The sequence below is a fragment of the Gouania willdenowi genome, chromosome 16 (assembly GCF_900634775.1).
Source record: "Gouania willdenowi chromosome 16, fGouWil2.1, whole genome shotgun sequence".
Taxonomy (NCBI): domain Eukaryota; kingdom Metazoa; phylum Chordata; class Actinopteri; order Blenniiformes; family Gobiesocidae; genus Gouania; species Gouania willdenowi.
Window position 1 is genome coordinate 16,568,935 of NC_041059.1, and position 26,290 is coordinate 16,595,224.

The 26,290-nt window shown below is 37.9% G+C and overlaps 1 protein-coding gene across 1 annotated transcript; it reads left to right on the forward strand.

Annotated features, from left to right (window-relative positions):
* Nucleotides 1-1,204: 1,204 nt before the first annotated feature.
* pde11al (phosphodiesterase 11a, like) lies at nucleotides 1,205-17,018 on the forward strand. Its single transcript, XM_028471641.1, has 20 exons — nucleotides 1,205-2,144; nucleotides 3,340-3,498; nucleotides 7,157-7,246; nucleotides 7,527-7,667; nucleotides 7,789-7,853; nucleotides 9,001-9,121; nucleotides 9,228-9,303; nucleotides 9,397-9,464; nucleotides 9,574-9,666; nucleotides 11,210-11,260; nucleotides 11,374-11,520; nucleotides 11,600-11,707; nucleotides 12,998-13,107; nucleotides 13,188-13,278; nucleotides 14,134-14,234; nucleotides 14,365-14,442; nucleotides 14,536-14,599; nucleotides 14,954-15,028; nucleotides 15,903-15,986; nucleotides 16,065-17,018. Exons 1-20 carry the CDS (start codon nucleotides 1,362-1,364, stop codon nucleotides 16,344-16,346), a joined length of 2,787 nt encoding a protein of 928 aa, XP_028327442.1. The 5' UTR covers nucleotides 1,205-1,361; the 3' UTR covers nucleotides 16,347-17,018.
* Nucleotides 17,019-26,290: the final 9,272 nt, after the last annotated feature.

Below are 26,290 nucleotides of genomic sequence, written 5' to 3' on the forward strand. Positions count from 1 at the left end.
AACAGGAGGAAAGGTTCTTTGAAAGATTTGATATCATTAATATATGCGAGAAAAAGATGAAATGCTTTCTGTCCACAGTCTAATCTTAGTTGTTATGAAAGATGGTGACTGTGATCAATCAGAGGAGCATTTTAAGATCAGTGTGGTTAGTAACAAGCCAGGACAGCAATAAAGGAAGGGAACTTTAACATGTTTGATAGATGGTGTGACTGTCAAAGTCAAATTCTACATATTTGCTGTCATCATTCTCACCCATTATGGCCTGATGTGTAATCCAAGCATGGTCTTGACTGCTGCTGAAGCTCCATGATTGTTTATGGGAACAATCCTCACAATGTATCTCCACCAAGGTGAGATCAGAGTGAAAGAAAGGAAGATGAACCTGTGAACTATGTGCTTCAAAGCTTAAACATTGCTGAGGAATATCATCAAATGAGTGTTTTTGAAAAACCTCAAACGTGTGTGTGTGTGTGTGTGTGTGTATGTGTGTGTGTGTGTGTGTGTGTGTTATACAGTAGCTACTCCACACACTTGTGCTTCAAAGAATTCACAGAAAGGTTATGCAACAGAAATGGTTATTTTTCTTTTTGTATATCACTCTGGTCTGAGCATTATCTTTGAGTGCTTTCAATTACTTTAACCATCTATTCAGCCACATTCAGTGTGCTGGAAGCCAAGCGCCCTTGAGTTATTCAAAGCTGCTCACAGAGTGAGATGAGTCTTTGTACCTTATCTATCTATCTATCTATCTATCTATCTATCTATCTATCTATCTATCTATCTATCTATCTATCTATCTATCTATCTATCTAATTTTTCCAACTACAATTAAATGATGACTAACAGCCTTGATGCTTTTCAATGTAAATTAAACATTAGGACAGTTGTTCTAGTTTTCATATGAGCTCTGCACACTGTGTCTTGAATACAGAGAGTCAGTGAACAGTCTGTCCTGCAGTTTTCTTGTGTTTATTCTCTCTCTCTCTCGCTCTCTCTCTTTTAATGCCTATGGACTGGATGAGCTACTACACCTCTGCAAAGAAAGGCTGTTGCATAGCATTCCCTGGAGACACAGCGGTTGACTGACAGCTGTACTGTTACTGTATGTCTCAGGCATCACCTTGCGCTGGATGTCAAAAAGCACATGTATTTGCATGCTGCTCCTAGAGAAGCCCATGGACCTGCTCACTGCAGATGTTGTGAGAACATTGGTTGTGTGAGGAGCTCTGCTGTTGCAGATCACTCAGCTCTTTGTTTCTTTTGGCATTTTTAGCTTCTGACCGCAGTTATTTTATTTTTATTTATTTTTACATTTTTATTATTATTATTATTATTATTTTTTTTTTTAAATCATTTTTATCATGACAGCTTTTGACTTCTCCGATATAGAGGCGTTTCTGGACTGTCACCCGGATCTTTTTGAGGAGTATCTGGTCCGGAGGGCGAAGTGTGACCAGGTAAGCAGGTGGCTGAAGGACCACCAGCACCAGCCCTCCTCCACAGTGTCTCCAGTGGAGGAGAAGCGGGGAGCAGCTGTGGAGCCCATCAGACCGGCGAACGCCGACGGGCTCCGGCGCAGGTCGTCCCACATGGAGCTGAGACGGAGCTACGCCCGGTCCAAAGCCACCACCGTGCACCGGACGTACGACGAACACGTGAGCCTGAGCGAACACGAGTCCCAGTCCAGCGTGAGGCGCCGCGCGCTCCTGCGTAAAGCCAGCTCTCTGCCTCCAACCACAGCGCACATCCTCAGCGCACTGCTGGAGTCCAGGGTCAACGTGCCCCAGTACGCCTCCAGTGCCATAGACTACAAGTACAGACTCAAAGAGACCAACGAGAGGGAGTTCTTCTTGGAGCTGGTGAAGGACATCTCCAACGACCTGGATCTGACCAACCTGAGCTACAAGATTCTGATCAACGTGTGCATCCTGGTGGACGCAGACAGATGTTCGCTGTTTCTGGTGGAAGGACCTGCTCACAAGAGGACGCTGGTGTCCAAGTTCTTTGACGTGCATTCAGGGACGACGGTCAGACCATCATCCAGCACGTTGAACTCCAACGAAGTCCAAGTTCCTTGGGGGAAAGGAATCATTGGATATGTAGCAGAGCACGGAGAGACCGTCAACATCTCCAATGCATACGAGGTATAAACTGTCACAACTGAATACAAGTTTGTACATAAGTCAAGTTATTCAATTTTATCATACATTAAATCATACATGTTTCATTTGTAGTGACTTCTGTTCGAGTCAATAAACTTATTTTGGTACTTCCGGTGAATTTACATACAAGCTAAATATTTATATTTAACATTCAGATTTATATTTAACATTTATATTTAACGTTTAACATTTAGATTTAACATTGACATTATATTTTTAGGTGGAAAAAAAATCAGAAATTACAAAAGTAACAAAAAAATTCACATATGCTTTTTAGACGCGGTTTGTTGCTAAATGTTGCAAAAAGTTTGTACTATAAGTCAAGTTATTACATTTTATAATTAGTTTGACAAACAAAATCATAAATGTTTGATTTGTAGTGACTTTATTCACTTCAATGAGCTTTTATTTTGGTGCTTCTGGTGAATTTGCATATTAGCTAAATATTTAGTTTGACAGTGACATTTAGATTTAACATTTAGATTTGACATTTAACATTTAGATTTAACATTTTTACATTTAACATTGACATAAAATATCACAAATTTCACAAATATTGCAGTAAATCTGGTTAAAAGTAACATTTAAAAAAATTCACGTGTTTTTTAAACGTGGTTTGTTGCTAAATGTTGTAAAAAGTTGCTGTTTATTTTAGAATGCGCAACTTTACAATTGGCGCCCCATTACGTCCACAGAGTTTTTACATTTGCTTCCACATAAAGTTTTTTTTGTGGCTGAGATAACTTTCAAAAAAAGAGAAACACTAAATATATTCATGGAAGTCAGAATAAAGATGTCGTCATGACAAAATCCCACAGCAGAAAAAAGCCATTTGTGTTTTCAACCAAGCAGGTTGTGCAATGGGAACTACATCATTATATTGTGGCCCTGGGCTGCAGGGAAGCAAAAGCAACTTGTTCATGCAGATACCCCTGAGGTCTCTTACTGTAATAGTATAGCTATTGTTATACAGTCAGTGAAATTGTCCATCTTCAAGAAACAATGACTTCATGCACAGTCCAGATTTTAATTATCCATGCTGTAGTGCGCAAATGTCGCAGAGATACAGGGATGCAAAAAGACGTGTAAAGTGTGTGTTGGAAACATATAATTCCCTATTTCAATATGCCTGATTATCTGGTGTGGTCATGAATTTTTCATGTGTTTTCTTTCCCAGGATCATCGCTTCAGTGATGAGATCGACAAGTTAACTGGTTACAAGACCCAGTCTATCCTTTGTATGGCCATCTGTAACAGTGATGGAGAAGTCATTGGTGTGGTGCAAGCAATCAACAAAAATCCAATCGGCACACCTTTCAATGAAGATGATGAGAAGGTGAGGTTGAATTGTCAGAGATTGTTCACATGCACATACTTTACTACAACACCCGGTGGATTATTCATCATCTTCAGTATTACTCATGTTATAGAGTTGTAATTACACTCACTTTCCACTGATACCATTTACTGTGAGTCTTACTAATGATTGCAGTGAGACTAGGGGTGTCCCGATCCAATATTGATATCGGATATCGGTCCGATATCAGCCAAAAAAACGAATATCGGATCAGACTGCATCTAAAATCTCCGATATAAGCGCTCCGATAAGTTTTTGTTGTTTTTGTCTCCACTCTCAGTTGTTCCCACCATATACTGACAGTAAAAAATAACTGAAGTGAACTTGAATTGTTGACTCATTTTTTCTGTTTGAGTAACATCACTTGATCAAGCCTTTTCTAACATTCCACACTACAAAATAAGTAATAAAAGTATGTACAATTCGTGCTGATAACGTATCAAATTAATATCGGCATCGGACAATACTCAAGGCTGCAATATCGGTATTGTATCGGATGTGAAAAAGTTGTATCATCCCTAAGAGAGACTATTTGTTCCCTTGTATGCAGAATACCAGAAAATACAAGGCGAGAGTAAGAGTTAGGCCTATATACTATTTGAGTGTTCCCAGAGCAATCATTTACAAAAAAGGTTTATGAATTGTTTATATTTATAGCTTCATTGTCGATTCACAGCTTATGTATGCAAATTAATTTCCCATTTTGCCAATGAGCAAATAAGTAATAGATTGCACATCTTTCTAACTGCTCATCTGGTGACTCACTTTGTGTAGATGAATTAAAAACAGATGCATGTGTGCTCTGCGTACAGCAGAGAAACAAGAAACATGTACACGTTTAGTTTTTTTGTTTTTTTTTACTTCTTGCATGTCTTTCTACAATAATTCTGGTGTTAATTCACTGCAGACCAAAGGTGTGTAGAATAAATTAGAATTAACAAAGTCCTGGGAATGTTCACCTTTGTGGTATATATATATATATATATATATTTTTTTTAATTAATTTATTTATTTATTTATTTTTATTTTTTTTATACTATTATTATTATTATTATTATCTTGCTATTTATCGAGTTTGCACATTCTAGTCTAACTACTGTTTATATTTATACTTATGTTTATACTTATTATCATCTTTTCTAGTTGATTGTTTATTATTGAATGTTTTCACTATTGGAGAGAGCACAGTTGACCGAGTCAAATTCCTCGTGTGTACAACATACACTTGGCGAATAAAGATGATTCTGATTCTGATTCTGATTCTGATATAAATATCATACCCTTCATCTTAAATGTCTGCATATAACAGGCTGTGATGATTTGATACATCCAGCTCAGTTCAACAAGAATCCCACCTCTTCTCCCTACGCAAATCAAAGTTTCTTATCTCTCAAGCTTCCCAATAAGGGTTATACCTCCAGAAACATAAATTATATAGCATTCAAATAAGTAATAGTAAAAATAATAGTAATATAATGATAATAACAACAATAATAATAACAATAAAAGGCAAAAAGTTGATTTGAAAATAAACAAATAAATAAATAACTGTTTAAACAAAACTCTTTCTTGTCCTACAGATTTTTTTTTAGTTGTGAAGTTAAAAAATCCCCCTGAAGTCCCCTCTTTTTTTCCTGAACAATTGTTGAATGTTCCCTGCCAATTAATTCCAATTTGCTTTATGCATAATTTGTGCTGTTTGATCATTAACATAAGCAAATCCTTGATTTTTATTATTTTTGACCTAGAAGGTTTGTTTGTTCCTAATATCCAGTCTTGTGAATGATAAAAGTTGCTATTTTAGAAGAATAAATAATGGTAAAGTATTTCTCCAGACTTCTACACAGTAATTTAAGGTGGGGCCAGTGGACAGAACAGAATGTGGAGTGATTTATGGTGAAGATGTTATTTAGCTTTGTTTAATACTCCAATACTTCTTGAAATTTGAATTGATTTTGATAATTGATGTGCGATTTCCAGCTGAGTTTGTTGTCTACGCTCTACAGTAACGCAAGGAATTCCTTTTCGGGGACTCTCTCTATTGAAACCTCATCTGTGTATCTGTTTTAAAACCTCCAAATAATGTATATTTTGTTTTTCTTAAGTTTAGTGGTAGTTTACGTTTGTCAAACCATAGTTTTATCTTAACCATTTTCGAATTGATATCTGTAAAAAAGTTGATCCAACTCTTCAGAAAACAAAACTCTGGTAAAGCACCAGGTAATAAACTGCAACTTCTAGGACCTTCCTTTGAAGAGCTCGCACCACTCATTAAGAAACACTTAAGTATTTCATCATATTTTCATCAGGGGACTTTTTACATTTTGTTATTGAATCTAAACTTTGTACAGTAAATATAGAATTAGTGAAATGATTGGAGAAAACAAAGCTTTTGTAGTTTGGGCAAAGATGATAACAGGAAGCTTAGGATGTATCTAGCTTCTTTAATTTCTTAGTGGTCCACAAAATCAATATCCTATCTATAAAACATTCTTTTGGAAAGACGTTTGACGTTTGTGCAGCAAAGCAACAAACTTGATTTTGATTACTTGTTTTTCTTCTATATTCTTGCTGGCCATTTTTTATCCCACTTAATTTCATTCAGATGCCATGTGCGCTCAGTTTGCTCTCAAAAGAGCCTGACCAGTAGAATCAATGCTTTAATTAAATTATTGCACCAAATTGTTTTATATGTCACTTGAGAAAACTTTACGGAATCAAAGTATATCGCTATAAAACCTAAGAACAGCTATATTTAAGACAAAATGCATTTATAACTTTAACAGAGCGCGTCCTCCCTTATCGCCTCACAAAGACCTGATTCAGGGGCGGATTCACAAAAGGTCTCGTGGTATTAAAACGTGTGCAAACGTCATTCCATGCGCTAATAAGGAGCACAAAGCCAAGGGAATCAGGACTGCATGTCAGAATGCACCCTCATTTCATTTAGCGTGTTTCCCTCTAATGAATATGCATAGTAGGCGGATCTCTTAGGGGGAGCAAAAATATGGGAGGAGGAAATGCAAATAAATTAATGCAGGGGACGCAATGCGATTCATGAAATCTGGAACTGTTTGCGGTGATTGTTTTAGTACGGTGCAGACACACACGCAGTTGACAGAAAACACAGCAGATATGGAAAAAAGGCTCCAGTTGTGTGTGTGTGTGTGTGAGAGAGAGAGAAAGAGAGACAGAACAAGAGATGGATATATGGATATGACCATGGATCGATATCGCTTTGGACGCACTGCTCCACTGACCTCCAAATTTAACTTCCTCAAATGTCTGTGTGCTTGTGCAGACTGACGTCTCCACATTAAGTGAGCAAGATGCTCATTTAAATAGGGGCGGTCTGCAACAGTTCTGCTCGTGCACTAATCATTGCTGCAATTCCCGTGCAACTGTCTCACTAAAGGATTTAGGGAAGCAACTGAATTACCACCCTTTATTTCAGATCTCAGTATTTCAAATGTGTGAATAATGTTCTTAGTAATTCTTTAGTAATAGCAAATCATTTGACATTCATTTCGTAAACTCTGAAGGCTGTCTCTGATGATTAAGAGCTTTATTCAACAGCAGACACAGAGATTACATTATGAACATTCCATGTGTCATAACAGGATTCTTCTACTTCCAGGTGCTACAGATGTATCTACCATTCTGTGGAATATCAATCTCCAATGCCAAGCTGTTTTCTGAGTCTCGCAAGGAGTATGAAAGGAGTCGGGTGAGCATTTTTCCTGTAAAGAAGTTATGTGATCCATTTATAGTCAGTGAGAAGCGCACATGGTCTAAATTTAATTTCAAACTTGTCTGTTTAAAGAAAAAAAGATTAGTACTACCTGTGCCATCTTGACAGTGCAGTGGAAAAACAGAGAGAAGAAATACAAAATTAAGATAATCGTATAAACGTGCAAGAAATGTAAACCATTTTGTTTCGAAGTGACACAGAAATATTACATTTGTGTGACAAATTACACATTTCTGTTGCTTTTCTTGTGCCACAGGCCTTGCTGGAGGTGGTCAATGACTTGTTTGAAGAGCAAACTGATTTAGAGAAGATCGTGAGGAAGATAATGCAGCGAGCACTAACCCTGCTGCAGTGTGAGCGCTGCTCTGTGCTCCTCCTGGAGGACATTGACTCACCTGTGAGACATGCTGATCACACACTGAAACAGTCAACGCTTTCATCATGTGCCATTTCTGACTACATAACTTTTCAGGGTTAAAGATGGAGTTGGTTGTGCTTGTTTTTTTTTTTTTTTTTAGGTGGTAAAATTTTCCAAAACGTTCGAGCTCATGTCCCCATTGTGCAACATCGACCGAGACATCAGGTAAATAACACGATTCATTAGTAAATACAGAAATGCTTGTTTGTTTACATTGTGGCATGAGCTGGATATCTGGAACACTGTGTTTTTGTTCCAGTGGTTTTCTTTGACCATATGTGTTTCTCTGGATTCTCTGGTTTCTTACATTATCTTAAAACACATTAAGGACATTAGTGTTTATAGTTGACTTATTCATTGTGTGTAGGCACACACAGATTATAAAACTGTTAGATTACATGATCCAATTATATATGGTCGGGGCCAGGCAATTAGGGCAAAACAAGACAGAAGCTGATAGTGTAAGTCAGATTTCAAACAGCTGTCAAATAGCTGAAAATAGACATTTTGCATTGAGACAGCATGGAGATGTTGATCATTTTTTTAAAATAATGATTTATTGGCTCCATATTTAGAAAAAATGTGTTTAAAAATGTGATTTTTTTTGCATTGACTCCAATTGTTCGCATGACAGCGAGATTCAAAATGCTGTAAAAATCAGTTTTTCATCAGTTTTTGAGATAAAATTCCAATATTTTCCAAACTTTATCTACCATGAATCTAAAATTTTGTCATTTATTTAGAAAGAATTTGCAAGTGCATTTTTACAATACATTTAAAGTCAAATATATTGATGTACTGTAGGCTAAATTTTTGATAAATAGATCATTTGTGTACAGTCTGGAGATTGGCTGTGGCAAATTTGGTGTCAATTGATCAAAAATTATATGGGAGGAGTTTTAGTTATTAAAAAAAACATAATTTTCAGTTGGTTTGAGTATACAAATCAGTATTGGGGCTGCATTTGGCTGAAAGTTGCAAATCTGTAGTGCATATGGTTGATTTGTTGTGAATTTTCTAAATTTTGAAGATTAGAGGCTTGCTGTAGCGCCACTTTTTGGACAATTGGTCAGTTTTTGCAGCTGAGGCAATTTGGCTAGATCTTTGTGTAAAATTTGGCGATTGTAGGCGCATGGGGAGTATGATTTCCTCAGAAGAAGAAGAAGAAGAGGAACATACAGGATAGCAATAGGTTCCTGACAGCTTAGGCTTCCTGGCCCCTAACAATGCTTCTTGGAATGCTACTGTTTACTATTCAACGTTTAGTATGAGTTGAGATGATGATTTCTCTTCATCCTTGTGCATACAACAGCATGGAAAAGTTGTCCTGCTCTGACTGGCTGATCAATAACAGCATAGCTGAGCTTGTGGCGTCTACTGGACTGCCTGTTAACATCAGTGACGTGTGTCAGGATCCACGCTTTGATGCCGAGGTATGGATACTAAAAACCTCTTACCTATTTCAGACCTAAAGTTTACAACAAAATTGAACCCTTTAAGTAACTGTAAACTAAGAAAAAAACACTTTACCCTTTTCAGGCAGATCAAGCCTCAGGGTTTCACATCCGCTCAGTGTTATGTGTCCCTATCTGGAATCGAACTCATCAAATAATTGGTAGGTTGACAAGATATGCAATTAATTTTATTATACTGGAAAGCAGACGTCAGGGCACCATTAAAAATGTGTTGATTTTTTTCCTGTCTCAAGGGGTCGCACAGATTCTGAACCGCCTGGACAGGAAGACATTTAACGACGCCGATCAGCGACTGTTTGAGGTTCGATCAAAACAAGCACAATAAGAGACACATCATCAATACGCTGGTTACAGGCAAATCGCTAAACTTCTTAACGTGCTCGTATTGTTGTTTTTACCAATGTTAACAGGCGTTTGTGATATTCTGTGGGCTGGGAATCAACAACACCATGATGTACAATCAAGTGAAGAAGACATGGGCCAAACAGTCTGTGGCACTGGACGTAAGCTGTTGGATGATTCAAGCCCCACTCACGATACTATACTTCTTCTTCTGATCAGAGGCAGTGAAAATGTATTTGCTTTTTAGGTGTTTAAGGCAACAAGTTGCAGGGTAAACCCCATACAGGCTGCTTGTCAGTGACGTGCCGTGAGCACTAGGGTTGGGTAGGCAGGGTGTTGCAAATCGAGACCACCAATGTCAACGCCAATGACAATTTCAAATGTTTCTGCTGGCAAGTGTTAATCTAACAAAATCAACATTGTAAAACACCATTAAAGAAACATAAACAATTATTCAATATAGCCTCCATACTCTCCCATCAAGATATATCTCATGACACGTCAGTGCATCTATTGTTTGTGTTGGAAACACAGAAACACGGAGAAAATGACAACGACGACAACAACAACTCAGAACAGCCTCAGTGAGGAGCATCCACAAAGCCAGTCCTTTCTTTTGTACCATTCACTGTGGAGAGTACGAAACATTTTCTGACCTTACCTTTGCTGAAGGTCTGGTAACTCAGGTGTTGGTCTCTCATCTTTTAAAAGCTGTTGTTTTTCCTCAAAAGAAAGTTTCTTTATCGTGTCTAGCGCTGTCATCCTGCCTGTAGTGTTATCCCACCCACTGGCTTGAGAATGTAACAGCGATCACGCTGTATCAATTCACTAATGCACTCTGAACGTGTGTATGGCATTTAGCATAGCACGGTTACGTCCAAAGGCAGCGTAGAGATCTGCCTTTTTACGTAAACGGTTTTAATCTTGACTGCGCACGCACAAACACATAACAAACAGCTTTTAAATATGCTCTCATTCTAACTAGTAAAGTTCACATATAACAGTCTTTCAGTTCAGCTGTCATTTTAATCTAGGTTGAGTATCCCTTTAAGGACTGCGACTTTTACTGAGCTAATGCACAATCGCCACCTTTCTATGATACAATCATATTTCTTTATGCTTATATTATTCATAAGAAATGCACCACCAGCACTGCTAAAAGGAAGTAAAACAACTTAACATTTATATGTGATACTTAAAGCATTTTAACTGCCTGCTACAGGCCAATGTTGCTTTGACAAATCAGAAAATATCCATAGAAAGACAGACATCATTTTCCAAGCAAGCCTGTAATATTAGCTTTTTGAAATGCATTTTGAGAAATGACTATTTACGTTATCGTAATGTTGGCTTGCATTAACCAGTGTCACTATCAGTGTTATAATCTGCTGCCCACTGTCTAACCTTACCAGTAACAATATCCACAGAAAACAGATTTCTGCTTTTCTGCCATTAATATTTCAGCTGCTCTTAATAATTGATGATAAATAGATGTGCCAGTCTGTTCATCTCTCATCAAAGGCAAAATCCCATGGGAGGTCTGTGTCACATCATTTCACAGTGGTTTTTTTAAGTTTGAGAAATTCCTTTATTGTGTCTGTGAAAGAATAGAAACAAGCCGAATAAACTCTGTAAATTGTAATTTTGCAACATTGACCGTTTTGCATTGAGTGTCATTGTTTTGCTTGATTTCTGCTCCTTCAGATGTTGTCCTACCATGCTACCTGTTCCAAAGTGGAAGTGGATAGACTCAAGGTAACCCTTAAATGATAGGAAAATAAAAACATCAGTATGTCTGATCAGTTACAGATATTGATCATCAGGTTGATGTCATCGCCCATTTACGCCTTTTCTCTCTCTTTTTAAAGGCTGCCAAAATTCCTCAGAGCAGCGAGTTGGGCATTGATGAATTCCACTTTAATGACTTCTCTTTGGACAATGACGCTATGATCACAGCTTCCCTTAGAATGTTCCAGGAGCTTGGTGTCGTCCAAAAGTTTAAAATTGACTATGAGGTGAAGTGACGCATCCTGTTTTGTTGTAGAAGCGTTTGTGCGGTGTTGCTTTTCTACCTCTGGGTTCGTCTCTTTGCAGGTTTTGTGCCGTTGGCTTCTGACTGTGAGGAAAAACTATCGAACTGTGGCCTACCATAACTGGAGGCATGCTTTCAATGTGTCGCAATGCATGTTTGTTATGATCACAGTAAGTTCACAGATGACCTAAGCTACATTAAGATGTATTTAATGTATATGACAACACACACTATAATACCCCACTATGTCCTAACTTGTGCCATCCCGATTCTTTTTCCTTGTTTTATCATGTCCCATACAATTTCCTTAATTGTTCCCCCTATTGTTATTCTGCGTGTTCTTCTTCTTCAAATGAAATCTTATTTCCCACCCGTACAGATTGGCAACTTTCACTGAAATTTAGCCCCAATACCAAAGAAACGTATGTGCATTATTGCAAAACATGAAGTCAAATCACTTTTTGCGAGAAACTGTAAAACCTACTAAACCTACAGTATATCCTGTTGCAATTTTTGCTTAATTGACACCAAACTTGCTAAGACGAAACCTTGAGCCTATCCGACACAAACGATTCACACAGACTTTTGATTTATCGAAACTTGAGCCAACAGCGCATCAATGTTTGACTGTAAATGGTATTTTAAACATAAACCAGCAAATTCGTGCTACATACATTTTCAATGAAATTGAAAAAAAAAAGACAACATTTTTGGTGTCATTGTAGGTGATGTCTGGGAAAATATGTGAATTTTATCTCAAAAACTGAATTTCTTGAGCATTTCGAATTTCACTGCCATGCGAACAGTTGGAGTCATTTCAAGTTTTTTTTTTTTTCTAGTGTAACAATTACAAATCAAACATAATGTAAATCAAACAGCAGTAATTACCTTACAAGTAGAAAAGTCACCAATTCCATCTTCTACTCCTCCAGACCATACACTATAAAAAAGACGGACCTCTAGTTCCGGGAAAGGCACGGGGACTGTGAGCAACAGCTGTCAGACAGCCCATCAAACGCAATCCTGGCTCTGATTGGTTCTTTTAGCTCGGTCGCGGTGCATTCTGGCAATCTGCCAAAGGCTCCAGGAGCAGCAGGAGGAACTCAATGAGCCTGTTTTTTTCACACAAACTACTAGTTTGATGTAAAGCTGTGCTTACATAGTGACAGCTTTAGCAATATAAAAAGTTACTTTTATAAGAGTTGCAGACTGCACCTTTAAATTGCTTGGCCCTGACTAATGCTGTGCAGCAGCTATAATTCTCCCTGCATTGGTCCTATTCCTTACCGTTTTCTCCAAGAGTGTCCTATCCTTTTATGTCCTGCCGTCTTAGTCCATCCCAGTTGGCCCTATATTTAATGTATCCTATTCTATCCTTCGTTCCTCTCATCTGGTCCTTTTCATACCCATTTCTGCCTTGTACCTACAATGCCTTTCAGAATATTATTTTCTGTGTGCAGACAGCAAACTTCCAGGACGTTCTCTCAGATGCAGAAATCCTGGCTTTGATGGTTGGCTGTTTGTGTCACGATCTGGATCACAGAGGCACCAACAATGCATTTCAAGCTAAGTAAGTTATAGAGATAGGACAGATAGACAGATTACTAACCTTGAATTGTCCCCATCCTTATATTTCAAATTGGTCTGCAGGATAGGTTCTGCTCTTGCTTTGCTTTATGGCACATCAGCAACCCTGGAGCATCATCACTTCAACCATGCTGTTATGATCCTACAGAGTGAGGTCAGGCCTATATTTCTTACATCTTTATTGAGGCTAATGTAGCTCTGTGCCCACTTGCATTGAGAAATAATTGAAGACTTACACTTTTAGGTCTGCCCTGAACACTCCCAGCAAGTGCTTTCATTAAACTAATAAATCCAATTTGTATATACTAAAAGTGCTAAATTATTCATAAAAGGAAAGGCACCAGGTACAGCTTTTCCTTTGTGTCACATTGTGTCAAATAAATGAGCCTGCAGGTTCTTTTTCAAGTGTCATGTCATCAATTTTCTGATATAAAGTAACACAACAGAAGTGTTAAGAAACTTAAGATATGGGATTTTTTAAATGTTCTTTTGTAAAGCAAGAAAATGAAGCAGTTGGGTAGCACTAAAGAAAAAAGAAAACAATCGGTGTGGATTGATTGGAGGCCACGTGCCCTGCAATGACTGGCCCTAAGTGGTGCACAACACGCGCCAATAACGTGCAAAAATCAGGCTGCATGCACCACAAAGTACTATTGAGTTACTGAGTGAGTTACTTATTTGAAAGTGTTAACTCAGTGCTAACATTTTTGTTGCAACCATGTGCAGGGAAGAAAGGGCAACACTGAGCGCAGTGCAGAGACCACGAGTGAAAACGAGATGACTCTCGGTCTCAGGTGTACATCGGTTACACTGAATAGATCACCATTGATTTTCTTTACAAAAGGAGAGAGAAAGTCCATACCCAAAGCTAATTAACATCTCTAATGAGTGCTTCTTGTGACAATGAGCAATGACTTACCAATACAGTAGATATACAGACTCATTATCAACCCCCTTGACCTTCTTTTGTGCAGGAACCTCCCGTCTAATACGGTTTGTTGTTCCGTAGGGTCACAATATCTTTGCTAACCTCTGCTCTAAGGAGTACAGCAACATGATGCATCTCCTGAAGCAGGCTATACTCTCCACAGACCTTACTTTGCACTTTGAGTAAGTGAAGATCATGTTGTTTCATGACTATATGAGATTCAGATCAAGTAGAAAAATTTAAATTTATTGTGTTGCTTTTGCTTTTTTCTGTTTGTAACTATTGTAAGGTTTCTTCAATGTCTTTCTTTAGATGCAGATCAAAGTTCTTTGAGTGTGTTCTTGCTGGAGAATTCAGCTGGACAAATGATGGGCAAAGAGAAGTTCTGAGGTTTCGGCATTGCTATTTAACCCTGTTTTTGATTTGACAAAGCACAGAACCAAAAACCCAAACCTAATAAATGAGATTTGTTGTCACCCACAGGTCGATGCTGATGACAGCATGTGATCTTGGTGCTGTCACACGACCCTGGAAGATATCTAAACAGGTTTGAGTCCCAGCGGTAATGCTTGTCTGTGCTTAACAGTAACATTGCAATTGCAATTGTCTCAGAATGTTTTCTTTTACCCTCTCGGTATTCCCTATTTCTTCCACAAGCTTGAATAATCATGTTTTTGTTGTTGTTTATTCATTTGCATTAACTCATATCTAATCGCAAGGCAGAGCTCAACCAGGAATGACCAGGAATGCTCTCCGAGAGCAATGCTTTGCATGTATTTATCCTCAAGAGGGATATCCACATGTTGAAGATAGAGACAGTACCAGTCCATGTAGAAGGGGAGAGGACCATTAGATTATTACTCAACCACAACAACCACAATCATTTTCTCCTTGTTCTAAGGTTGCCGAGCTCGTGACCAGTGAATTCTTTGAACAAGGCGACAGGGAGCGGTCTGAGCTTAAGCTAACTCCTGCAGTAAGTTAGACATATTTACAAGTTTAAGGGGTTACTGTATAGATTGTGGTCAAGCTAAAATTGCGGCTGTGATTTTAGCGTAGAGGGCGTATAGCGGATGGGGCGTGCGAATGTGTGAAAATGGAGCAATCCCTTTGGAGCAGTTACTGAAAATAGTGGGTAACACTTTCCTTGAAGTTTTATACATAAATGCTGTCATTGATATGACACGACAGCTGTCATTAGCATGAATAAGGTGTCATGAAGGCTGTCACTAAGTGTTTGTTACCCTAACCCTTCAGTACCCTAACCTTAACCCTAACCCTACCAAACCCTAACCCCTAAACCTAACCCTACCGAACCCCATTAGATCCCCCAACCTAACCCAAAAAATACCAACATACCAACCTTCATGGCACCTTATTCATGCTAATGACAGATAATCACCGCGTAATGTTAGTCTTATGTATAAAAGTTAAAGTCAAGTGTAACCAAAAGTGCATTGGAAGGCTTCAAATTTCACAATGTCTTTACAGTAAATAATATCTCCGTCAGCCATGTTTTGAATATATTTCTACTTGCTGCGTCTGGACCGCTTTGAAGACGATGATTGGAATTTTTTATCTTGGAAATGCCGATTTCCAAATTGTATTGAATGCAGCAGTGGTGGTATTATTACTTGTATAGCCATATGTGGACATCTGGGGGAGCGCAATTTGCGACCTCTAAATGACGCTGGTCGTAATTCTATATAGTGCCCCTTTAATTGTAACCTGTGATTTAAAACCTTTAAATTTCATATGATTATTATTGCGCAGGTACTTGATAAAAACAAATGCTAAAAAAACTTTTTGTTAGATCTCAGTAATACATGAAGGCAATCATCTGTCTACAGGCCATCTTTGATCGCAACCGCAAAGATGAACTCCCCGTGCTGCAGATAGAATGGATCGATGGAATCTGTAGACCTCTTTACCAGGTAGGTGACCCAGTGTCTCAGAAGGTTTGCGTCTTTAACAAGTGAGACCCCATTACCTACAATCTTTGTCTCTCCAAGGCTTTGCTGAGCCTCAACAGGAAATTACAGCCAATGATGGACGAGATAGAAGCCAATCGAAAGAAGTGGGAGCACCTGTGCTCATCCAATCAGCACGCTGATTCAGACCAGAACCCTGAATCCAGTGGACAATCGGAAAGTAACAGCCTTCCAGCTTTGACAGAAAAAGTGAATCCAGTTGATAAGAAAAAGTCAAAGAATAAGCAGGAGCTAAGGAGTAATGTGAGAAATGATGGAAAAGCTGTTTTTAATGGCGATGTGGAAATAGCAGGAAATAATTGAAGAAGAGTGTTTTTGTGTGTGTTTATCCTTATATAGCAGACATGAGACTTTTCTAATGTCTTTGCTATTGCATCTACTTCCTTTCTCTAAGGATACACAGAGGCTAATTATTTCTGGGTAAATACAGCGTGTCTATTTGACTGCCATATTGCTGCTCCTAGACATCATCACTGTGTAAGACTAAAAACCTGGGATTAGTTTCCATGATTTAAACCCTCCTTACATGAACATTTTCTTACCTATCAACTCCATGGGGAAATGTTTCAGCATTTCAACACAGGCTTAGAAACCAAAGAGGGTCATTTTTAATATGGATTATCTGAATATATTATGTGTATGTTGATGCCTGTACAAAAACAAAGAGAAACCACTGTGATATGTCATCATATTACTCACCCCTTTGAATGTAGACTGGAGCATGGTCTTGTTCCTGAATATTACTGATTAACTGTCTTACCTCATTTGTAAACCTTTGCTGCATGTTATTGTTGACTGATTGTTCTTCATTGTTTCACTGACTGTTGGAGCTCCTACTGTGAAGCGCACTGGGGCAACACAGTGTTTCATGGCAAAGGTTGCTGAGAAAGTCAAGTGTGTCGGCATGTTTGCACATAATTTATTCATTAGTATATTTACTCTATGGAACATAAACGCCGTTAACATGCTGGCAATGAATTGGAAATTACTGGTTCGGTTTTGCACTTGCAAATTATCTACAATATTTCTAACATATGGTGTTTTGTTTCCACATATGTGAATGACACACTTTGTCAGGTTGTTTTTGCATTATTTAACATGAGTTATTATTCTTTATCTACACTGAGCAGTGACTGCAGTGAATGATGATCCTCTTGGTTCCATTTATCTCACTCTGGGTAGGCAAACAGCTTTGCTTTTGTATTTTAGTATTACATGCTTGTATTGTTTGTATCAATTTTGTTAGAGTGTAACATATTTATATGAGTTTCTCTGTTTCCCATTGCATGCTGGAGGTGCATGGATCTGCTTTGCTGCTGATGTGAGAAACTATCTTGATGCCTTGAATTGCCCAATGAGATTTGCTTTGCATGACAGTACTGTAGGACTCAGTGTCATTACGTAATGATTCTGCACTTGCGTTGTTAGTAAGGAAGACAGATTTCTATTTTCAATCACCGACTGCACCAAGAAAAAAGTTGTCTTTTCTATGCCAACTTCTGTATTCATCTATATTTATAAATATCCCCTTGAAATACTTTTTCTTTGAAGAAACGAGTTGGAGATTTGAGATAAAAGGGAAAGGAAGTTTTTTATGTCCCTGGCTAGTCTTACGAATAAAATGATGTTCCATGATGTTCTTACAAACAGTGTATCCCACTTAAAAGTCCAACACTGACTGCTCTTTACTCCAATGGTTGTTTTTCCATAAAGAAGACAGGGAATTAACTGTGATGACAAACTGTAACAGTCTCACATCAGGGAGAAATATCATTAGGGATGATTGAGTGAATGCATAACATGTAAATCTTGTTTTGATATATACAAGAAGGATTAAAACTGAATTTACATGGTGTGAGATTAACCCTCCTATTATCCTCAAATATTACGAACACCATTTACCTTTGGGATCAATCTGACCCCAGGGATATTTGCCTCCAAAAAAATGGTTTTCAGAAAATTGTTGACCAAGTTTTTGTGTCAGGCACTTTGTTTATTTGTTGAATAGATAAATAACCCCTTGATAATGAAATCTTGACACAGCTACCATCAGGCCAAACTTTTAAATCACAATTAATTTATCTTGAATAGTTTTCATCACAATATTCTCAAATTTGACAAGAGTATGAACCCTATTGATCGTGTGTTGACCATATGATCTTTCCTGCAGCGCCGACATCAGGTCAAACTTTCAGTTTTAGAGTTAGTGTCTCTTGAAGATATTTTGGCCAAGCATTTTTTAAATTGGGATGCATGTTCATGATTCTCACAGAATGAGCCATATTGATTGATGTTGGTTCTTTCCATTTTTGGAAGGGATTGTGTTTGCTGGAGGGTCAACACTCTCGTTCTCATAAGATGAGAATGCCTCAAAATCAGGGTCCTCCTCAACACAATCCCCTGTCTCAGACACATCCTCCTCTATGTCACTTTCACTGTGAAAGAGCTGTTCCAAAACCTCATTGACAGTAAATCTTTTCCTAGAGGGCATTTTTTAAGAGAGAGAGGAGCTAAAACAACTTGGGGTCAAATTGTGTTCAGCACATTGAAAAAAAGATCATCATGATAATTTTATGCTCAATCAATTTTACCCATCAAATTAGGAAAAGTCATGAAATATGAAGCAAAAAAAAAAGTCTACTATTATTTTTTGAAGGATAAACATTGAATGGGGTCAAATTAACCTCAAGGATAATAGGAGGGTTAAAAAAGAGAACGCTTGGTGAGCGTTCATACTGTCTGGTTATTGCCTATGTTCACTGGATAGATAGATAGATAGATAGATAGATAGATAGATAGATAGATAGATAGATAGATAGATAGATAGATAGATAGATAGATAGATAGATAAAGGAATAGCTGACCTGTTTGTCATGATTTTCTGTGCTTGAGGTTAATAATAGACTTTTGAGTCTAAAATACATCAAATGTTTTTTTTTTATCTCTTTGACAACTCATGCTTGATGCATCTACTTTTAATGGCTAAAGAACAAATATGGAAGCAAAGAAAGTATTTTAAAGATGATAAATAGGACTTTGCAAATCAGCTCATCGTAGAGAGTTAAAGAGCAAAGTGAGAATGATCTGAGATGTGCTCCACATATAACAAATAGAGGCTTACCGTGATAGAGAGCACATTGTTAAGAGATTCTTTACATATTCATGCGGGCTGCTTTTTTTTTTCTCTCCATCCTGTTATTCCCCTATGGAGAGTGTTTGATGTTGATTTTAATAAGGCAATGAGGTGAGGCAACACTCTGAGCTGGAGGAGTGAGTACAACTCTGTGTAGCCCCGACACATCCAGAGCTGGGCCTTAATCTATAATTTAACATGGATTGACTTTATTCTCCTCAGGGTCGATGATCAGGGGGGAGCCAAAAGGAGAGAGAGCTTTCCAACCTCATGTTTGATACGCGGCCATAATCTTTAATCTCTGCCTCTCCTCTCTCTCTCTCTCTCTCTCTCTCTCTCTCTCTCTCTCTTTTTCCACTCTCTGGTGATTTTATGATGTATCCCTCTCACATAGGGAAACAGCTATTTTCATTCCTAGCCATTGTGACATTGTACAGTAGTAGGATAGTATCAGTGCTGCACACTGATGAAAAAAAAAAAAAAACAGAGCCTCAAAAACAAACAACCTGAAGAAGTTAAGCAACAGTCTATTTCAGAATGAATTTGGTGAGTTTGCAGCCTGTGTCAGAGGCTGAAAATAGGAGATAAATAACTGGAAGTAACTCCTGAGAGCGTGCTACAGAGAAGACAAAAAACACTGTGTGTTCATATAATGAGATCATTCATTATTGCTGCACTATAAATATATTTCGAATGTCCTACATCCATTTTTAGAAAGTAGTGTGCCTTAGAAAAGCGCACACTTACTAATACATAGCACGCACTTTTGGTTTGTAGTGGTTTGTTTTATGGCATTCATTATGTATTTTTTAACAACTTTTAAACATGTGAGTTTTAATGCAGATAGCCTGGCTGACGTAGTTACAGGTTTTTCTGACCTGTTTTTTTGTATTATGGGACAGGTTTCCCTCATCTTGTCAAATCGAAACAATAAGAATTATATTCTTCTTATAAGAATCATATTCTCTTCTTTACTGCTTCTTTCAATCCCTGAGATTTGTCAGTTGAGTTATGTCATGAATTGTACTGTATGTAGTGTATATGACGACAAAAACACAGATATAGGCACACAGATTAAACCAGACTACGAATACATGGGTGGGGTTTTTTTTGTGTGTGTGTGTGTTTTTAAATGCGGCTGAACAAAGATAAAGTTTGAGATTTGATGTTTCCATTAACCTTACAATGACTAGGCTATCTAGCAATTAGCAGTGGCCAACAAGTCAAATTAGATGCATTTCTACAATACATTTCATAGGGCAACCAATACTCATTTTGTTTAACAGTGACCAAGTGAACAAACATCTTCTTTCCTTCATATTTAGGCAAAATCTAAAATGTACCTTTGAAATTTTCATTAAATACAGCCATGACACCATTTGTGGTAACATTGTGTTGCAGCCTACCCTGTAAACAGCCTGTTTGGGGACCACAAGTTTATCCTACATGTAAGGACCATTATCTGTTCCACAAACTCTTACACATTTTCACTTTGTCAACTAATGGGCCTCAGCATGAAGATCTCTTATTCAAATTCTATTCAGCATCCTAACTTTAAGTAGATATCTATCTATGACTCTGCTAGGACTCAGCTTTGGGGTCCCTGGTGACTGATGGTGTTAGACACATTTGCATAGTCTCCATGAATTCTAACACAGGATCAAGGACAGCAGTTAAACTGCAAACAGAAAGACCCTGAATGGGAATAAGTGCAGGGTTTACCTTAACCCGCAGGCCACTGTATGACTGTAAAGAACAGCTTGTTGGTCAGATTAGAGTCCACCATAGATCAAAATGTTTTTTTTTATTTTTTAGGATATTACTTATACAACATCACAAATAAGACTGTGGAGACGGAAGTGGCACAAAGAGTCTGGAGCAGACGTAGTGTTCTATTCATTGCTCTTATGATGGGAGGATGAACACAGAGCAATCACTAAGATGCAAATGAGTTTTTAAAACATGAAACAGGGACTAAATGAATAATGCTCGGAACACTTCTCTCTGTGATGAGCTGTGGATTTCTCCTTTGAATTTAAAGACAACAAACATCTTCAAAACAAGCCTTTTAGACCTTGACCTGTTTGCCGTGATTAAGCAAATATATTTTGGCCAAAAGCAGATCCTCGTGGCTCAAACTCCTGAACATTCACCGTAGATGCACTCCGTTATAGCCTACGTACATACTGTATGAACCCTTTCTGTCCAGTTCACTTGCTTTACTTGTCATTGGACTTGGATTATTCTCAGAATGCTGTGAGCTTTTTACATGGTTTTATCAGAACCCTGAGGCTCTGTGGTCACTCAACGCGGCTGCAGTCTCAGGAGAAGTTAGTGTGCAGTTTTTCTCTAACGTTTTCAGCCTTGTCTGGTTTGTCACTCAGAATCAAAGCCTCCTCAGTGTTATGACACAGAGATAAATAATTGATCCATGCAAGGCTTGCTTACTGCTTATGTAATCACACAAATCCCAGTGAGGAATCTGAGGAGAGGAGTGTGCAAATTTGCTTAAAATAATAAAAGAAAAGTTACATGGGCTTGTTGAGGATATACATTATCTCTGTAAAGTGTAACAAATGTGAGACAGATGTCTTTAAAAAATAATAAATAAATAAATAAAATGAGGGAACAGTCAATTCTTTAATAGCATTCAGACAAGTGTGTGTGTGTGTGTGTGTGTGTGTGTGTGTGTGTGTGTGTGTGTGTGTGTGTGTGTGTGTGTGTGTGTGTGTAAAATTGCTGAAATACTAATTAAGCTCAAGTCTTCTGCAGTGTAATTTGTGGATTTCCATTGACAACCTGACATATTTACTTTTCAACAAATCTATAAATGTTCCTTTTCCGAGCCACAGCCTCCAGACCTCTGAGATAAACATGCTAAAAGTTGGTAGAAAAGAATGCAATATATTTTAATGTAATTGTAATTTGGTTTCAAAATCAACAGCATGTTTTCTGAGGTGCACACTTTTCATTTTTCTTCAGATTTGCTTCTCTCTAGTGGTGAAAAAAGAGTACTGATCATTTGTTTTATCCTCGTCAAATGTGAGGGTTTATTGCAGCCAACAAAGACAAAATCAGAAATAAATCCTGGAAATTACTCCAGTTGATCTCACTATTTCCTCTTAAACATAATGCATCGCATCATAGCCGACCAATCAGATTAAACATAATGCATCACATCATAACCGACCAATCAGATTAAACCTAATGCATCACATCATAGCCGACCAATCAGATTAAACCTAATGTATCACATCATAGCTGACCAACAGATTAAACATAATGCATCACATCATAACCGACCAATCAGATTAAACATAATGCAACACATCATAACCGACCAATCAGATTAAACCTAATTTATCACATCATAGCTGACCAACAGATTAAACATAATGCATCACATCATAGCCGACCAATCAGATTAAACATAATGCATCACATCATAACCGACCAATCAGATTAAACCTAATGCATCACATCATAGCCGACCAATCAGATTAAACGCTATGTATCACATCATAGTTGACCAACAGATTAAACATAATGCATTAGATCATAGCTGACCAATCAGATTAAACGTAATGCATTAGATCATAGCCGACTAGTCAGATTAAATGTAAAGCATTAGATCATAGCAACCAATCAGATTAAACGTAAAGCATTAGATCATAGCCAACCAATCAGATTAAACGTAATGCATCACATCATAGCCGACCAATCAGATCAAACGTAATGCATCACATCATAGCCGACCAATCAGATTAAACGTAATGCATCAGACCATAGCCGACCAATCAGATTAAATTAATGCATCACATCATAACAAACCAATCAGATTAAACGTCATGCATCACATCATAGCCGACCAATCAGATTAAACATAATGCATCACATCATAACCGACCAATCAGATTAAACGTTATGCATCACATCATCGCTGACCAATCAGATTAAATGTAATGCATCACATCATAGCTGACCAACCAGATCAAAAGTAATGCATCACATCATAGCCGACCAATCAGATTAAAAGTAATGCATCACATCATAGCCGACCAATCAGACTAAACGTAATGCATCACATCATAGCTGACCAATCAGATTAAACGTAATGCATTAGGTCATAGCTGACCAATCAGATTAAACATAATGCATCACATCATAGCCGACCAATCAGATTAAATGTAATGCATTAGATCATAGCCGACCGATCAGATTAAACGTAATGCATCACATCATAGCCGACCAATCAGATTAAACGTAATGCATTAGATCATAGCCGACCAATCAGATTAAACGTAATGCATGACATCATAGCCGACCAATCAGATTAAACGTAATGCATCACATCATAGCCGACCAATCAGATTAAACGTAATGCATTAGATCATAGCCGACCAATCAGATTAAACGTAATGCATGACATCATAGCCGACCAATCAGATTAAACGTAATGCATTAGATCATAGCCGACCAATCAGATTAAACGTAATGCATCACATCATAGCCGACCAATCAGATTAAACGTAATGCATTAGATCATAGCCGACCAATCAGATTAAACGTAATGCATCACATCATAGCCGACCAATCAGATTAAACGTAATGCATTAGATCATAGCCGACCAATCAGATTAAACGTAATGCATTAGATCATAGCCGACCAATCAGATTAAACGTAATGCATCACATCATAGCCGACCAATCAGATTAAACGTAATGCATTAGATCATAGCCGACCAATCAGATTAAACGTAATGCATGACATCATAGCCGACCAATCAGATTAAACGTAATGCATTAGATCATAGCCGACCAATCAGATTAAACGTAATGCATCACATCATAGCCGACCAATCAGATTAAACGTAATGCATTAGATCATAGCCGACCAATCAGATTAAACGTAATGCATTAGATCATAGCTGACCAATCAGATTAAACGTAATGCATCACATCATGGGGTAATTGGGGGTCTTTAACCCTCCCTTGCTGTCTCTGGACAGAAAACAGCACTTGCAACTTTCCTGCCTCCGACCCGGTGGCAGACGTACTGCTTTACGGCAGCCCAACACACACTAATGGTGCGTTCACACTGCAGTCTCTTCAATCGCCCGTGATGAGTTGCTGGAACACAGTGGTGCTTTTTGGTCACTTCATCGCTCCAGCAGGGCTGCCAAGTTTCAGAAAATGACAATAGTGAGACTTTAGTGAGATGATGCGTTCCGGCGAAAAAAAAAGCGTCCTTTTTTAACATGGCTTTGTCCTTTTAACGTTGATTTCTACCTTCAGACTGATGCCCTCACCTCCACGCCAGCAGCTCTCCCTGCACTGTGGCCTCCTAATGCTAGTTATAATCAACCAGAAATTAGAAATGAAAACTAACAAGAATTTTGACAAAATACATTTATTTGTCAATATTTCATTTCAACCAACTCTCCATCATTTAGCTGGGGACATGTCTCATGTTGTAGGTGTTTGTCACAGATGTTGATGCCTTGATGGCAGAGGCAGGGGGCTCCCACTTAAACACATATTTTTAAACTGTGTATTACTTCAGAGTCTGTGTTCATTTTGACGGTAAATCTTAGCTTTTGTCTACTAATGGAATTGCAACTCAGATTTAGATCCAATTATCAAAAATATTTATAATCTAACCTAATTTAAGTCGACTCTTTTCCTAGTAATTTTAGTCCAAGAATTTGTAATATGTTCAGTCTGCTACAGATACTAGAATTGCCACTACTTATATAAAATAATAGGATACACCCTGCAAAGGACATCATTAAAAGACAACCGAACATGATTGACTCATTTACTGTCATGTACAGTCCTTTTACACTAACTTTCTTTTCTACCGATCACATGAAAATCATTTGATATGATGTTCAGTGTATTATCTGTTGGTTTCAAAAACAAAATCCTCAAATTGTTTATTGTTGTAGACATCCTGCACCTAATTGTAGAATAGCTTTAGTATTTAGCAAGATTTATATATTTATTATTCAATCAAAAAAACTTTTTCAATTCTTCAACCCCATAAAAATAGTGTCAATCAAAAAAGTGATGGAATAAACAAATATTTGAAGTTCCTTAACAAAAAATGTATTTGAACACCCTTTTCTTTGGTTGAAATTATATGTATTTATTTTTGTGTGACTACCTTCATACTTAAGTTTGAAATAAGTTAACAAAAACTATGACAAACGTTATAGTTAAATTTTTTACAACCCTGGATGGTTGATACAGAATATTTTTTTAAAAAAAGTAGTATTTGAGTATTTTACTGGTGCAGCAATGAAGAAAGTGCCTGTTGAGTGAATCCGACCAATGAACGGGGAGGTCGGCGAGGTAGAAAGGCCCCTCCCTGATGACGGAGCAAGGCTTGATTACTTCAATGAAAAGCCCTTTGGTTGCTGGCTGAGGCTCCTCTGGTTGAGCTGAATGGCTGTCATTCTGTCAGGGTGATGGACGGTGATGGTTCGCCCCTGATAGAAACAAGCCCACTTCCAACCAGCCAGAGAGCAGGACGTCAGCCTGTCAACGCCCAAGCAGATGGAAACAAGCATGGGAAGAGATGGGAGCTGTAAAAATGATGCAAAGCCAGCCAGTAATAACCAGTTAGAGAAATGAAAAGCTGTATGGTTGTGAGCGATTGCAGGGCAGGAAAATGTCCCTGTGTGCAGAGTCCAGCTCTACGTCAGAAAAACCTGAAATACTTCCTGTTAAACAGGCTCAGGTGTAATGATTCTCTATGAGGTTTTTAGGGTAGTTTTCAGCAAATACAGTCAGTTTTCATTTGCCCTCATAGTAAGTAATATATAAACCAGTGCTTCTGGTTAACCGCTCTGGTTTGAGACAAGGCATCACTGCCTTAAAACAACCCATGAGCCAAATAAATGAGAAGGTCAAACTCTCAAATGTTTCAAAGGAAAATGTGGTGCCCTTTAAACCTTTTACTTTCAATTAATTTTGATTCAAAGCCACAAATTGCCTGTTAGGGGCAAACAGGTCATTGTATTTCTTAATTTAAAAGAATCAGGAAAAAAGTGTGACTCAAAATAAAATATAAGATGTTTTTTGGCCATGGAAAATTTAGCTTCACAGTCCA

What these genes read in the sequence shown, in the direction of transcription:
- pde11al (XM_028471641.1), top strand. Translation starts at nt 1,362, where the DNA reads ATGACAGCTTTTGACTTCTCCGATATAGAGGCGTTTCTGGACTGTCAC. An exon ending in TTATGATCCTACAGAGTGAG is followed by an intron (nt 13,279 to 14,133) that starts GTCAGGCCTATA and finishes GTTGTTCCGTAG; the next exon opens with GGTCACAATATCTTTGCTAA. An exon ending in GGGCAAAGAGAAGTTCTGAG is followed by an intron (nt 14,443 to 14,535) that starts GTTTCGGCATTG and finishes TGTCACCCACAG; the next exon opens with GTCGATGCTGATGACAGCAT.